At 42.4% G+C, this 17,186-nt stretch overlaps 2 protein-coding genes across 4 annotated transcripts in view; one reads left to right on the top strand and one right to left on the bottom strand.

Moving 5' to 3' along the window:
- Window positions 1–372: 372 nt before the first annotated feature.
- Window positions 373–3,378, bottom strand: LOC119128968 (transmembrane O-methyltransferase-like). Its single transcript, XM_037261898.1, has 5 exons — window positions 3,292–3,378; window positions 2,415–2,476; window positions 1,319–1,605; window positions 790–986; window positions 373–702 (listed from the first exon to the last, which is right to left on the bottom strand). Exons 3-5 carry the CDS (start codon window positions 1,566–1,568, stop codon window positions 373–375), a joined length of 777 nt encoding a protein of 258 aa, XP_037117793.1. The 5' UTR covers window positions 1,569–1,605; window positions 2,415–2,476; window positions 3,292–3,378.
- Window positions 3,379–3,381: 3 nt separating this feature from the next.
- LOC119128967 (LIM and calponin homology domains-containing protein 1-like) overlaps window positions 3,382–17,186 on the top strand; it is a 33,198-nt gene continuing 19,393 nt past the window's right edge. For 2 of the 3 annotated variants that reach the window (XM_037261897.1, XM_037261895.1), the window contains exons 1-3: window positions 3,383–3,647; window positions 14,069–14,139; window positions 15,010–15,079. In XM_037261897.1, the coding sequence (XP_037117792.1) occupies window positions 3,558–3,647; window positions 14,069–14,139; window positions 15,010–15,079 (231 nt within the window). In that variant the 5' untranslated portion in view covers window positions 3,383–3,557. Of the gene's footprint in view, window positions 3,648–14,068; window positions 14,140–15,009; window positions 15,080–17,186 lie in introns of all 3 variants that reach the window. The other variant, XM_037261894.1, reaches the window with a different exon arrangement.

Raw genomic sequence — 17,186 nt, forward strand, 5'->3', positions numbered from 1 at the left:
TCTGTACATTTATGCTTATACAGTATATATGTATGTCCATATGCATGTAATGTGCATGCAATGTGTATGTCTTTAAGTGTCTGTACGTATTTGTATGCATGGCACATTTAATAGAACATGATACATGGTTTCCCCCACTAGTAGTTTTAGATTTTAATTTGTCAAAACAAACGCCATTCACGTTTCAATTACTGCTCGGCTATCACCGAATCAAAACGCACACGTAGTTTTGTCAAGGCAGAGGGCGTCGCCAGGTGGAGGTTTTGTGTTATTGCAGCAACAGAAAGAAAGAAAGAAAGAAAGAAAGAAAGAAAGAAAGAAAGAAAGAAAGAGTAAACCATTTATTTTTATTAGCCATTTTAGATGAGACAATTATTGTGATTGGGCGCTTGGTTTCTGGAAGAAGAGCTCCACCATCCCGTGAACCTGCGACTTAATGGTGTAACAGTCTGGTCTCGTTCGAATCAGTTCTCTCACTTCCTCCAGACTTTTATCTTTCTGGTTCCTGATGATCAGAACAATGGTGCTGCCTGAGGGGCAGAGCAGACCCTGGCTCTCCAGAGCCAGAAGGTCCACAAGATACTGCTGGGGATCGTGGTCCATGAGCACTAGGTTGAAGGTGTCGCTGGCCCCAGGAGCTGGTTCTAAAAATTTGCACAGTATCGGGATGGTCTCACCTGAGCTGCCTGTCAACACCTGAAACTACATAATTGGCATTTTTTGTCTTTTTTGCTTCATAATGACAAATCATATTTTGACCTTTACCGTTTTAAAGATTGAATTTCCTACCTGAGAGTGACGGAAGCCAGCCACCATAATGATCTCCTCTCCGAGGTCAGCCACCGCGGGGTCCTGCTCCACCGTGAGGAGCCTTCCATCAGGAGGCAGTAGACGCAGTAAGCGCACTGAACTGTAGCCACAGTGCGTGCCCAGTTCTAGCACCCGATAGGGACGGACGCGCTGGACTACTTCATCCAAGGCCTGCCCTGAGTTCACCCAAGAGAAGATGATTAGTTTTAAAATAGGGGTGTGGCATAATCACTACTGCAATGTATTTATCAAGATGTAGCAGTTCGTACTTCTCGCCAGTGTTCAAGTGCCAAAGATCTTCCCCAACGGAGAAATTTTAATATAGGCTATAGTTGTTACAAGATGGCGCCAAAGCACTACACTAGGCTCTACAACTATCCCCAACAAAGTTCCTTGGCACCAAGATGCCATGGGATGGCACCAAAGCAATATTTATACAACAGACCTTGAGCACAAGAACAGAAATTAGGGTATAACACTATTTGCATTTCAGTAGGCACACACTGACCAATCAGCGGGCCGACCGCGGCAGAGGCATGCCTTCCTGCATGGATGTCAAAGGTCTCCAGAACGCTGGCGGCGTTGCCGTGGATGCACTGGGAGAAGACAAAAGCGTGCGTGTCCTTGGCGCAGGTGCGGCCCCGCAACAGCCGAAGTGCCCAAGCCACTATGCCGCGACATGATTTAGCCGCTCGATCCAACGCCAACATGATGGCGGGAAGCAGCGGCATGGATGCCGCCATCAGTAAAGAGGCCATTTTGACAGCACTGTGCAATGTGTTTTGTCTCCAAAACCTGCAATGGAATGAATGGCAAGCTATATTGCAGAGAAGTGACTTTTTTATAGTGTTCCCTGTGCAAATCTTTTATTTTATTATTATATTAGACACAAACAATGCAGCAAACATGTAGAGAGCAATACAATAATACACGGGGGCATATATTCAGATCTGTGAAAAACACAAAACCGATATTACAGAATATCACCGATGCACTGTGAAATTCTGTGAAAGACCCGGGATGACTTCAATCATAATGAACAAAAATTCTAGTATGACTGTTATTTTTGTCATTGGAGATTTCAAGATTGTAATGAAAGTTGGTGCTTGAAATCTGCAGTCTGTCGCGGTTGTTTTCCATGGGGTTTTCCATTGTTAAATACACTAATATTGAAAATGTATATTGCATAAAGTGCAGTCAGTGTATTAAAATAGAAAAATATACATACACAATAAACATTCAACAGTAAATGAAAACTGAGGAATTAAAGCGCTAAATTGTTTGAATTAAATTCATCTTTGGCTCCCTCTGCCGACGAACAATTTCAAACAATTCCATTTTTAAATTCTAAGGCAAAGAAAAACTTTTATGCATATTTTATTAAATTAATGATACGTATTAAATAAACTCGCTACTGTAGTTTTTCTAATTAATGTAAAACAACCATCAATTATCTATTTGTCCATCTCAATGAAGAGGGTTCAGGGAAATTTGTTAGTTTTTTGATCAACAAACACATTTACACTTATATACAATTAATCATGAAAAAATCCACATTCAAATCAATTTAAAGCTGTAAAATACGAGTGCTGCAGTACACTTACCAAGCTAGTGCAGAGTATGTATGTGTCCTGTGACTCCTGTCAAGCACAGATGCAACAGCTGACTGGAAAGGTAACCACACGCGCGCGCACGCACACACACGCACACACCCACAAACGTACACGAACACGCTGTTACTGTTATCCAGTACGCTTAGTGGAGCTGATGAACACCATTGAACATCTCAGAGACATTTCATATAGTCGAAAAATCAATTTTTGTGCATTGGCACAAATATTAACGTAGAATCTTGAATACAATTTTGCATTATTATTTGTTGGAGTTGTAGTGTGGAGAATGGAGACTGCGGCGTCCACCTGAATCAAGGTGCCGGAAAGAGGTGGTAGTGATCCGGCAAATCCGGTTGTATTTCACAATAAGAGACCTTTTAATAATAGACGCCAAACTAATGAGCGTGTCGTTTTGATCACGTAGATTACGCGGCCATTAAAAAAAAAAAAAAACATTTTCAACCATCATGCTTGGGTCATTATTTCAATGAAACAATGAAAACTAATCTAATCACTTTTGTTAGAAACAAAACAAAAAAACATCGATAAACCGCTTGACCACACCAGGTGACCATCGTGAGCCAATCAGCTTGGGGGAAACCTAAACGACGCGTGGAAAGGGCGAGCGTAACTAATTGGTTGATTCCAAAGTTTCTTTGCGCTCGGAAACATTTATATTCTCTTTTCTAAATTTCATCACAAGAGCACACGATAAATATACCAATTGCACGTTACAAAGACCTAAGCCTGTCCGTGAACAGCTATCGCGAATTAACGTCTTTAAAACGTCACCCCACCAAAAGGTACGGTCATTAAATGGGCACCTGCGTGTTGCTTTATTTTATCTTTCGTTTGTGCGCGGCCCTACCGGAACCACTTTAGATGACTGGAGCGAGCTTTGTGCTCTCCCTCGCCTCCTTTTCCTCCTCTGCAGCCGGCTCGGCCCACCACCACAGTCTCCGTAGAGCTCAACCGGAGGGGAGCCACCGTGGCTCGACTGTCTCGCCGGTGCAGCTACTGCGACATTACCGTTGGAGGCCGACGAATTTGGAATAACGGCGCTGTTGACCAGCTTCGATTTATTTTTTGGTTGTTATATATTTTTTGACAGAACGGTCACACCAACGCTTGGGCATGGCAAGTCCAGTGGCACACACCGGACAGTCGCATCATCATCAGCCGGTGACCGCGTCCGCTTTCCGGGAGGCGCAGAAATGGATCGAGGTGAGCTGCTCGTTTGGCGCAGGCAAAGTGTCGTGTTATGCTTATTATTTGATATTTTGTTCGCAATTTGCATCACCTCGCCTTGCAGCATCATCGCCTCGTCACCTGTTGAAAGGTTACGTACGCTGACATTTGTTGGGGGAAAAAAACTCGCGTATTTTATACCTTGATTTGAGCAAGGCCACATAAATTGACATTACAAAAAAATGATGTCACAAAACGTATATAATATAGAACTAATGATGATCTTGTTTAGTTGTACACATTAACTTCTTGGTAAACCTGGCCCAGTCGAACACAAGATTATTCTTTTGTATGAATGGCAACAGGTGCATACACAGGGTAGGTGTACTTTTGGCAACAATTCATATGTACAAGAAGTGGATTTTATTATTCTTTGTGGTGGGTTTTGCTGGATTTTTTGCACTGTACAATTCAGGTGACCAAATTCCAATTGTTTTGCTCATGTGAGGCCCAATTCAGATATGGGTAAAAACAACAACACTGATTCCGATAGCTTTATTATAGGAGTTAGTCATTTTCCTAAATGTGCCTTGAAATCTGATCAATATCATGAAAAGAATACATACTGAAATAATGAAGCGCTCGTATCAATTTACCCACAAAATTACTAAATTGAACACCAAGTTAAGATGGAGGAACAAGTTTATCGTACCTTCCGCCATCTAGTGGAAGAGAAAGTAATTGTTCCACCGATCAATCAGCATCACTTGCGTATAAAGTTGAAGAAAGCTGATCGTGGTATAGAGGACAACATTAAAAATAGCCAAACTTGGATGTTGGCCTAATTGGTTTATCAGGAGGGGTCATAATATTTAACATTCAACACTTGGTTTATTAGACTACACACAGTAAATTTGCGATTTATTAAATGTTTTATCAACATAACGACATCTACATAGAAATTAGGGATAGACATCACTGGACAAACGTGACTCAAAGAGCCTCCGTGACCCAATAAAAATAGACTGCAATTTTGTCCGGGAGCCTAAATTTGTGCACCACTGCTTTTAAATAATCCCAGAGTGGAGCACAAATGAGCGATGCGGCTCCAAGATAATGAGATATGATCCATATTTGAAGTGTGCCAGCCGAAACAATGAGAGCACCATGTGGAATGGATTTTTGCTTCATTGCCAGGCCAGCACACAAGCGCCGTTTTGTTTCCCGCCGAGGAGAATTTTAGTGACAGCAACTCAACACTTTTGACTTGTCACTCAGTGAGTGCATTGCATGAAGACTCTGATGAATGGCTTGTTATCTGTTTTTTGTTGTTTTTGTCGGGCGGAATGCAGCCGCAGCTTTGTGGGATGACACAAAGGCTGACATATCTGGTAAATGCATCATTTCAGTGATTGACTCAATGAAGCGGGGCCACAGCTAAGGATCTGTTGACCTGGACTCAGAATGGGATGAGTGCACGCAGCTGAATAGGTAACTGATAGCGCAATCACGTTGTTGTTCTTCTCCCGCTCGTCCCCCCTCAGGGAAGGAGTGGGCCGGTATCGTTGGCCACCTGCTAACGTTCGCTAGCTCACCCGAGGGAATCGGAGGCAGGTCGCTGTAAACGAATGAATAGATGAATGTAACGAGGCCTTCTCATTCAGGGGCCGGTCGCTCCATCCAAGTATTTTCTCTCTGTTGTGTCATGGATCTTATGAGGACCCGATAGTTGATAGTTTTCCGGATGCTCCATAGTCACTCGCCTCGGTTACACTCAAAAACTGTTGCGTCTTCAATAGCTAGAACCAGTGCTACTGTAAACAGGCCGAGCTGTGCCGCATTTAGCGAAACGTGTCAAGTATTTGGACCACTCGTCTCCAAAATGTTTATAATTTCCCATATCTGTACTTTGAACTGTAAATATCCCACCAAGTAAAGCTTGTCTCTGAGCTGAGATGTATCACTTCAACATACTTCCTGGACATCAATTCCTGTGCAGGCTTTCGTAGCTTGTGGAATTCGAGGGCATTGCAGGAAGAATACCAAAACTGTTGTTTTTCAGTGAATAAATTGTGAAGGGGGGAAAAAAAGGAAATTGGTGAATTCCTAAATAATGAGGACTTGATCTGTGATCCAGCACACCTATTTCTCTTCTTCAAGTAGCTGTCTGTCACCGTCTTGTCAGTAGCAGTGTCTTATCTTTTCTAAACTGCGCATGAGGCGAGGTGGAAGACTTCAGGTTACGTCGCTTGACTGCTCAATTAGCATCTCGTCGAGGGCTTGCATGAACATGACTATTTTGATGTTCTCACTTTGCATCATCTGAAGCAGGGTTCTTAAAAGTTTTAATTGCAATTAAGAGACTCGGAAAATCCCAGCAAGCTTGCTTTTGCTGTCACTTCAGAATCCTCACATGATGTCATTCCCAGTTCATTGTCATTCTTCCCCCAAGATGATGGACGGACAGTGTTGAACATTTCCCCTCCCAAATTGCAAGCAGGCAATGTTTTAGGCCAGATTGAGGATGTCTCCTTCATCAGTGCCAAAATCCTCCATTGAGCTCAAAAGCCTTGCTGGACCACAGAAAATCAGGATTGTATAAAATAACTTAAGTCACTGCTGCCATATGTGGCACAACTCGTATTAGGTCCAGGGGACAATTACTTGGTTAAAAAATAAAAAAAATCCCCTTGGTAAATAAAATCAAAATATTTGGGTTGTCTCAGGATGATATCAATTTTGGTTTGATGAAATTAAACCTTTATGAGCAATAAATGTGCAAAAAATACAGAAATCAGGAATGCTTTTTCGCAGCACTGTACACTGTAAACACTTTCATTTTGCTGGGCGGCTCACCTTTTTCTATCACTTCAACTAATCCCCCGCCGTCTGCCCTCCACTCTATTGATCGCCCTCATTCTCAGGCAAAGTGGGTCGCTTTGGGTGACTCCCGAATCAAACTGCCATTCCATTGATATAGCTTAGCGGTACTGAGCAGGTCACAGGCTCGGCAGGTTGCACCTTCACAAACGAGCAATGATGGTGAAAAAGCAACTAACTGCTTGTGTTTTGGCTTCAATCGACAACTCCTCAACCATCATTTAGTGATGCGTGTCGGACGAAGCCAGGAGTCGGTGCCGGATTGATAAAACCGTGATCAAAATGAGTTCTTGCTGTTTGATAGCGAGGGCAGAGACTGATGATGCTCCCGACTCCCATCAGGGAATGTTTCTAATTGGGTCACATAGGCTGAGTTGGTTTCCTACTTTTTGAGCTGCGACGCTGGGGAGCTGGACTCTTTTGTCTGCCAAGGGAGCTTATGCAACCCCACTGGAGGCCACACTACCGGTGTGAGATTATACTGTGAGATATTGTGCTTTGAGCTGCTCTTCTTCCAACCGCTTTTATGTTTTACAATGACTTCAGCCAGTAGTTGTTGACATGGATCTGTCTGGAGTTTGTACGCTGTTGCAAGATTTGTATCAGATTTTTATCCGAGCCTGATTCCGATCTGAGAATATTCAACTCCGGACGCGCTTCAATCAAATATAGCACACTTCCCTCATCCCACTGTAGACCAACCTAGATGTGTATTTTTTTTTTTTTTTTTTTCAGATCGGTGTGATCATAGTTCAGTCCACTTAGAGTGACGCCAAATAGTCCACAAAGTCAGGAACGTTGTAGTATTGCAGTTTTGTATTATGAAGTGGTGACAATTGCCAATTCTCCAATCAGCAGGCTCGTCTAGCTTTGCCCCTAGCATAATATTGGTAACATTCTGTACATGTACGCCATTGAAGCCTGTTGAAAAATGCAACGATGTGTTTTGACTAATTGACGTCTTACTAATAGAAATGCGTCCTGACTCGTCCTGCTCGGTGGCTTAAATCTCTCAGTTGTCAACAGTTGCTGGGCAGCCTGAGCGAGGCACTTTTCCACCAAGCTCATCCATGCACAAAATAACTCACTCACGGAGATAGCCACAACAAAAAGCATGCACTCATCGGTATTTGTCGGCCTGCTACAGTAGCAACCTTGTTCTCAGGCGGGCCAACATCCGCGGGTTGAGCTCTCTTGACCCTGACTCAGAAGTCCACCATGGCCAAGAGTTTGCTAAGCACATGACCTGGTTTGAAAACTGGTTGGGCATTTTTTATTCGAATAGTCTCCGATAAATTGGGCAGTGAAAGCAATGATGAACTCTTTGGACAGAATTCCAAAAGTTCTCTTTGTGCTAAATTCCAAGTTAGGTTTACCCACACCATTGATGATGACACAAGTATGACAAGACATTGATTTTCTCTGTCTCCGTGATATGAATAGCACCGCTAGTCTGAAAGCGATCATGACAAATGAATAACTTTCACTTCCCACTCACTCACTTCCCTCTTGTTGAGAGTGTCAAATAACTCCCGGAGGGGAATGGCTTACATTAAAGCGTGGGCCTCTTGTGCGCTGTTATCGCCATCTTCTTGCTAGTAGCAAGGGGATAAACGTCTAATCCTGACTAATCTAGCTGCACCTCCCTCTTTTGGGGGCGGGCTGTGGTGGTGTCCGTGCGTGCGTGACACGAGTGTGACAGCCTAAGGTTGCCCGTCTGCATCCTCGAGCAAGATCGAATCGAGCAACAAATCCATGAGTGAAATTCACCCCAATGTGGTATTTTATATTATTAATTGAGTTTTCATTATTCTGTTGCGTTTTGTAGCAGTACAAGAATATGTAATGGTCTGTTGGGTCTTTATGCATCTGTACAAATAAAAGGCTCCCCTCTATCTGCAGTGGAGTAAATAATAAACCCTCCCTACCCTTTCATTATTTGCATAACGGTGAACATGCTTTGAATGTTCTCAGCCTAACTTGCACGTATGTTTGAGAACAGCACGATGAAGACGTCACGAACATGAAGACTGTTGTCTTGGCAAACGGAAAGATTTCAGTTTTATCTTATTTTAGCTCTTTGGGAAAAGTGTGAGCAACAAGCACTGACCCTGACTGAATCTTCTAAGAATGCACTGCTGTTCATCTTTTTGGATTTCTTTCCTCCTAATATCCCAAAGCCCCCGAGGGTGAGGCACAATGGAAGGATTTCTGTACATTTGTGGTGTAAAGCAGCATTTCCGTCTCTTAATGGGACCTCACCACTAACGTGGACTGACAGACGCCCAAATTCTCAGGAATGACACATGGAATTAGTGTCAGGTAAGGTGGAAACAAACTACAGTGCTTTGTTTGCCCATGCCTATTGACCCTGGTGAGGCATTTATTTTGACAAACACATTTTTAGAATATAACAACGTTGACACTGCTATTGTAAAATCACCATTTTGCACCTTACATAGTCATATTTCCCCCCCTCCCTTTGAAATTGAAACGACATATTAGATGGATTAATTGCGAAACATTTTGGTTTGTATTATTTCTTGTGGCAGCAAGTTTGATGACTCGCCATGAAACGCAAAGCTTTTTTATACCGGTGAATACAATTTAGGAAGAAAAAAAAAGACACAATGGAGATTCGCTATTTGTCAAAGTCGTGATGGAATTTGTTTCAATGCAATCAGGCCACCTTAAACAGGCTGGCATTTCGCCATGGTGTTGACACAGTACGTCAGTGAATCTCCCAACTCATTCAACCCTGACGAGTACGGCACATCTATGTAGTGACGAGAGGGGAGAGCAAGTCTGAACGCGAGGACCAAAGAGCACAATCCTATCACTTGGCGTGTTTACATGAGTCTTTGTTGCTTTTAGATGACACGACGTTGAATCTAGCCGTTGACATCTGCTGATCCCTCCATTGCTGGGATTTTATTTTTATTGGTGTCATCGCTTGGTTACAGAGAGAAAGTAGAAACAAGATTGGAATTTGGAGGCAGATCCTTTGGTTGGATTTACACTGCTAGTCCAGGTGTCCAATTCCAAAATGGATGCCTGTATCCGAGTTTCAATTTCAATGTACTTTTACATACACACACTTGATTAGCTTTGTCTTTGCTCATCAATAAAACAAAATGAGGAACATTGAAATACTTTTTTTTTTTGGTTCAGTAACCTCTAAGTATCACAGCATATCTTGTTAATTGATATATTTTTTTTAAATTCTATGGTCACTGACTGAGTTGGTAATGGGGCAAATACGTGACTGATGAAGCAAGTCAAGGTTGGGGCGTCTCACGGTCTTTCTGAATGAGTCTTCTGGAGTGCTCAGTGGCTCGTTGTTCCCTCCCAAAAAAACATAGCGAGCAGGATATTGGAGACTCATGGAGCCCCCTTGAAAAGTCCTTCTGCTTCGAAAGCTAAGCTGAAAAAGCTGCCGCCAACACGGAGGCTCTTTGTTTCTGTTCCCGCAAAGCTTTTTGGGGGTGGGGGTTGTCACTATTCACCTTTTGTGGTATGGTTTAAGTCAGCTAAGCTTTGCGTTAAGTAGTGTAAAGATGACAGCCGACAGAATGTGAAATTGTGCTGTATGTGTTCAGAAACCTCTGAGAAACTGACAGTGAATGAAACAACCTAGTCAGTATTTTGTTTTGCCTTTTCTGGGCCTCCACGCTTTAGCATAGCAATCACACCTTGACTATATTCTCATCTATATTTACGCTGTGCTTTGTCTCTCTATTGATTGTAAATAAACTGTACTGTAAGTGGAAGATGACAATGTGGGTTAGTAGGATGGGGATTTGTGCTGGCTAAATTGAGAAGGCGTCGTTTATGCAGCAGAAAGAGGCTGAGAGGACCTCGATGGGTGCGTTGGGCGGACGATTTTAAAGGGATTTAATCGTCCCCCCCCGCGCGTCTGTGCCCCTTTTTCCCTGGCTTTTTTGGCACCAGTCGCCATCCTCTACTTAATCCAATACAACCGCCGAGGTTTGTGGTCGAGCCAAATACTGTTTCCTTTCCCCGTTTTTGGGTTCAGAGGAAGTGAGCAGAACTCGGCGGGCCAGGAGAGGGGTTAATCCACAGCCCAAAAACATCGTTCCATCGTCTAATCCGGGTGGAAAAAGGAAGGATTGGCCGGAACGCTAACATTTAGCTCAGGGTTAGGGAAATTTGGCTTGTTTAATCAGTGGCTTATCAAAATTTGGGGGCATTGGCAGAGACAGAAAATAGAGCCAATGTTGGAATTCTGAACGTTTAAAGCTCTTAGGAAAACAAGTGAGGAAAAAAAAAAGCAGCCACTAATTATCACGGTTTGTTTTCATGCCGTGGTCAGATGATGATATTGAGCAAATTCAGAGGCATCCTTTATTTTTTATATATTCAGAAAGTCAGTCCTTGGGTTGGACTATGCCTGGTTTCAACTTTTGATTTGATTTGTACAACATCAGCACCACAGCAGTCCAGACACTCGGTCTATAAACGTTTGAGTTTAAGCGAGGAAAAACGCTGAATTCTTGAACACAAAGAATGAGTTTGTTGTACATACCTGGAAGCTTGCAGCTAGAGGCTAATTGAGATGTTTTCCATGAAACAAGTCCATGTGAGAGGGTGGCTGCATGACTAATCGGGTAGTTGTGTAAGGTTTGACCAACACTCTTGTCTTACTGATTTAGCTTTTTTTTTTTCAGAACTGCATTAGTCTTTTGTTAGCGGGCCCAAAGACATTGCGTAACATACCAAAAGTATTCCATCTTAGCTTTTTATGAGAAGCCGTAACGAATCCACAATTCCTTTGCCTGTAGTCTAACGACGATCCGCTTCGATTGAACTGAGCTGAGCAAGGGGGGACAGGTGAATCTTAGTTAAATTTCACACACCAGTGCTGGCTTTCTGCAACGCTTTGGCCTCTGATGCTACCTCAGGGGCTGGAAAATTCACGGATCAGCTTCAGAACTCTCTTCCATCTTGCAATCTTTCACACAGAACTCAGAGGCAGTGGTCCAACTTCGGGATTGCTAGTCTTTTTCTTGATTCCGCTGCATAAGGCGGTGCCAATTATACTCTTATCTGTTATTACCAGAGATCATCCATGATTTGTCCGTCTTTTGTTCTTTGGCTCGGTTAAGTCAGTGATTTAAGACTTCCTTCCAAAAACTTGCCAAATAAACCGTGTGTGAAAGTCAGGCTCCTCTAAATTATATACAGAACATGATGGGTGGATCTGGAACTGATTGTGCTGATTTGTGAGGTTGTGACCTGGTTTGCAGGCTCCAGACGTACACGGTCCAACATTAAGCGCAAACTCTTGAGAATCTTCTCAAGCCATCCTGCTTTCTAGCCTATGACAAGGCCTTAAGATGAGTTTTTAACCTACGTGTGGCTGGTATTTTAAAGCTGAATAAGTCCAGCATATTTGCTGCCGCATTCACTCGCTCCGCCATGCCAGCATGCCAGCACTCCAGGCGCTGAAGCAACAATTCATAGATGCACAATAGGCGATCCCTGTGGTGATGGCTAATGAAAAGATCTGCATTGATGTATTGTCAGCAGATACCACCGCTGACCTTAGCTTGAACCTGCTGACGGGACCCCCGGCCAGAGATCTCTCATCGTCATGTGTAGTTTCTGAATCGCACTGTATTGTGCCCTAAAAAAATATGGCGCAATATTTACATTTGCTGAAGGACCTTGTTTCCCTATTGTTGTTTTCGGCCCGCTAATCAGAACCCAAAGGCATTTGCGGATTAAGCTCTCTTGCCAAGTTGTATTAACGAGATTATTGGCACGCGAAGCCGCAAGACGGGCTCACGCGTGTTTTGAACTTGATGATGACATAACCCGCTCGAGACAACATCCTGTAAGAGAAGAATGCGTCCAACTACAAAAGCCAGCCACGTGGCTTTTAGTTGTCTACTCCATCCCCGACTACCAGCCGTCAACTTTTAAATGAGTCTGTCAGGTGTCCGTCGCCTCTGGGCTTCAACAAGTAGTGCTTTAGCTAGTCTGGCAACCCGCCTGCCTTCATACCTTGACTTATTGCTTGTTAATTTGGGACAGGTAGAATTTTCCTTCTCCAGGCCCCTGGGCCCGGAAGGCAGAGCCGACTGAGTAGCAGTTCAAACAGTCTTGTGTTTTCATTGGTTCCAAAACAGGAGGTTATTTTGTCAAGTGGCTTGTGATCCGTTGCCAGGGATGATTTGACTTGTGAGGAATTCTTTTTATCCCGTCTTATCTCTTCAAATTTGTCGCCATCATCAATTTTTGTTTGTTAAAAGGCAAGCTATTCAGTTGGTATGAGAGCTTTGGAATGTTTTATTGATGGCCTACATATGTTATTAATACATATATTTTCTCGAAGTAAAAGTCCACGCTTTGAACGTTAACAGTGTTTGTAGAGTTACACGACTTAATCCAACATCACCATTCTCATCCTTAATTTTAAAAACTCTATGCAATAAAAAAAAAAATCTATATAACGGGCATGCATTTGTGCTACATAAATCATCTGGAGTAGCTCAAAATTTTTATTTAGCCAATATGACATATTTACATAAAGTGCCTATGTAATTCTCACCAGAGATGCTAATTATTAAATGCATAAATGTGTGCATATTGCCCTTCATCACAAACATGTCTCAAAAGGCTTCACGTGGCCACAGATGACAATTACACTCAACATCCTCTCATCTTAACTCCTACTGGGCAAATCTAAAATCTCATTGGTTACCAAAAAAATGTTGATTTGCATTTGCTAATAAAGTTTGATTTGATGATGATCCAGCACTAAATAGAATGTGAGGCCTGATTGGCCCAAAAAAATCAGTGTACACATTGTACACTGGAAAATGTGCAGCCACTAGAAATGCTGCAAAATGAACCAAATAGAGTTTTGGGAATGAATAATGCATTTGTGTGGAACAAATATTTGAGTTAAAGTTATTATTTTTGTTTTCAAGTCAGTACTCCGAGACTTGTAAGACAATATTGATAGTGCAACTTTTGAGGTGTGCTCTTTGACCTCTCTGTGATTTAATTCAGCATGTTAGCGTTCCTATTGAAGGAAATTAAAAGGGAAGTCAGGCGGAGAATGTTCCCGTACTATTTGTTTGTGAAACAATGCAAGTGACATTCCAGTGAAAACAAGCAAGTCATGCACATTCCTCCCAGCGGCCTGCGTGGCTCACCTGACAACAGTCACACTGAAGAGGTTTAAATGTCTCGGCAAAATAGCAAAAAAACAAATCAAAATATTTCTTTATTTATTTATCTGCACATTTTTGAGAATATAGTTCAAATGGCTGCAAAGAGGACTCTCCCCCTTCCTTTTATAAATCTGCTGTCACAACACATTAGCTCGCCACGGCCATTTGCTCAGGATGATTAGAGCTTACGCCAAGCTCGTTAGCGTTCAGCACCGTTCTCCAGCGATGGACTTGACGTATGGCCATTCCCGGAATTGAAATCTCCAAAAGAGCGGAAATTAAAGTTATCAATCATATTTTAGTATGTTTATTGCTTTGATTTATAGCCCAATATATTTGCTGAAGGACTGGACTCACGGATGTTTTCCCTCATAGGCGGTGACAGGCAGATGCTTCGGTGACAAGAATTTCAGGGGAGGATTGGAGAATGGAATATTGCTATGCGAGTAAGTGGTTGTTCTTTTTCATTTTTGTCAGGCTTAAATGTCTCCTTGTGTGATAACACTGTTTAGTTTTAATCTTAGCACTATGAAGCCACTTCAAAACACTGCCAATTCTAAGAGCAGTACCAAGTCTTTCATAGTGGACCAAAGGGCTGAAAGATATGGACAATATTTCATATCTCCATTTTCATGCAAGATTTTGACCTTTTTTTTTTTATCTAGAAACATTTAAATATAATACTTAAAAGAAGGCGCAATTTTCTTAAGATCACAGTCACTCCTGACCATTAGTAAAGTAACCAATACATTTAGAAATCAAACCTTTTACTACAACTTGTACTGATTCTTTGCCAGTGCTTCAAACAGGACCTCTCACAACATCATCGCAGATCATTTACAGGAGGCTAACGGCATCATCAAGCAGTCCCTACACAGAAAAAGTGCACATTTGTGACACTGCACACCTTCATTTTCTACAGTCCTCTGCTGGGCCTGCTGAAGGAGAGTGAAATCGAGCAGGGCTTTCCAGCCATTGAAGTTGTATGAGTTAATGTGGTGGGAAAAAGAAGTTTCCTCATGAGAAAATGACATCTTTTCATCACTAAATAACTTTGCCGGAATGCCATGAGCGATATCAAATAGCACAAGGCTATCCATGGATGGATCAGAGGACGCTCTGAGACACAATTCATTCCAGTGAAAACACATCGAAGAAACATTAGGCTGAGAGAGCAGGGGGTTCTCAAATTGGGGTCCCTGGGCCAGAGCACCAACTTTCATCTCCTTGGACAGAATTAATACAAAAAAATCCCTAAATCCTGCGAGGTTCCACATGGTTCAGAATTTGTATTCATTTCATCTTGTCCTCATCAGGTTACTGAGCTCCATTAAACCCGGCTTGGTGAAAAAAATCAACAGACTCCCGACACCCATTGCTGGCCTGGTAAGTCATTCACCCTCAGTTCTTCGATGTAGCAACATCTAGATTTAAAATCCACCAATTTTAGGGGATGGTATAGTTACATTTTAAAAAATTAATCTGGGCAATGTTGACATTTTTTGGTTTAGTTCCTCTTTTGGTATTTTGTAAGTTTGTGGGGTTTTTTGCATTTGGGATAACATGTTTTTTTTCCAAAATACAGCAAGAATCCTGAGATGCATTTGTTTCATTGAACAGCCACATTGTCATCTAATGACAGTTTGTAGACAAAATGCCACCGCCAACCAACTACTGGCTTGGCATGCACATTGCAAAGTATGGTTGTTTTTGTAGGGCGACGAGAAAAAGATTTGTTTTGACTATGTTGCCATCTAGATGTGAAACGGGGTCACCTGTGAAATAATCGGGTGTTTAAATAAAAATGTGCCAAGGGGTCCTGGTTATTTGGATCCGTGATGATGCATTAGACAAATAAATCTGGGTTGGGCTGAAGTGTCTTATCGGGCGGTGTCACTAATGGCTGTCAATGAGCCGTCCCTGTTTTTTTTTTGTTTTTTTGTTTTTTTATGAGTGTCTGGTAAACACCCGGCCTTATTCCCCACAGGCGTTTAGTGCATTGCAACCATAACAAGCAATTATGCTGTTGCGCTCAATCTCGGCAACACATCCACTAACCAACTCTTGTTAAGTAGTCAAGTCAAGTCAAGTTTATTTGTATAGCCCTAAATCACAAGCAGTCTCAAAGGGCTTCACTAGTACAGTCAGTAGATGTATTGAGACTTTGTTTTTGTGACTATGTTGAAATTTTCTGTATAGAATCCATCATTATTGCTCTGGAGTAGGAAGAAATGAGCAAGGTGCTAAACTTAACAAGTAGTAACGTTTATTGCAGAGATGTCTGCTCAAGCGGGGTCACCATAATGATTACATGTTTCCATGCAGGTAATAATATAGCGTGCTACCAATAATTATCTCACCCTTTAAAATGCATCATAATGCCTAACATCCCTTGGCATGTTTGTTTTTTCCACTGTCCAGGGCTGCAATTAGGGAGGTGAGAAACAAACAAACAAGGTCTGCCGTTATCAGGCCCCGTCATAATAAAACAGAGGCAACTTCCCCCCTTCCTCTTCCTGCTTGGGACTAATGGCAAAACAAGCCTCTGAGGACTTTTTGTAATTAGAGCAGCTACCTCAGCACGTTGGCAGCTCTGCCGTCGTCCTCAGGTCGCTTGTTGCCCGCTGTTCGTTGGCTTACGGATTATTTGTTTTGGGGGGAAAAATGCTCCACAAGTGCATGAATACAGGGCACGTACTTATGATGGAGAATCTCTGTAACTTACATTAAATCCACTCCAATTTGCCCACAATCATTGACTCACAAGGTGATGTATCACCTAATATTGCACACAATAACTATTTTCATTTTGTACTGCCTTGTGGTATTCTTAGGGCTCAGAGAAGGCGACAAGCGCTGCTCCACTGAAAAAACACAACAAATATTAAGTTGATAGAAAAAGCAAAACAAATCCACTTCTATTAGTCACTCACTGCCTTGTGTTTACAACTCGCACACAGTCCAACTTGTGTCCAAGTATATTCCTACTGAGCCGGAATGTGTGTGTGACCCCTCACGCTCGGCAATCCTTACTCCAAACACGCTCAGTTGTCAATCAGAGTTTTGCGGTCGACACCCGGTTTCCTGTAGAGCCGCAGCGGCCTGAAAATCTGCAACGGCAGTCGGGAAACAGACAGAGGTGTATCTTTTCAAGTCGGGTGTCTGGAAGGCCACCGTGCTCAGGAAAACTAGCGGGATGGGGGCGGGGAAGGTGTCTCTTGACTGCTGCACCTTGTTTTGTGGCGAGTGTTTCTAATTGAAATCACACCTCTGTGAAAATCAGTCGCACATCAATTCACTCATTATATTTTATTATCTGTTTGTTCTGGCATCGAAACTACTGTAAAAGTAAATGCTTGAAAATGGAGTCTCAAACTTTTTCGGAAAAGGGACTACATAGACTGATGAAAGTTTTCCACGGACAGCCAAATGTATCTAGCATATGTACACCTAAAGGCCGTAGGAACTAAAAATGTGCCGAGTTTTAAGAGAA

The sequence above is a fragment of the Syngnathus acus genome, chromosome 10, assembly GCF_901709675.1.
Source record: "Syngnathus acus chromosome 10, fSynAcu1.2, whole genome shotgun sequence".
Lineage (NCBI taxonomy): Eukaryota > Metazoa > Chordata > Actinopteri > Syngnathiformes > Syngnathidae > Syngnathus > Syngnathus acus.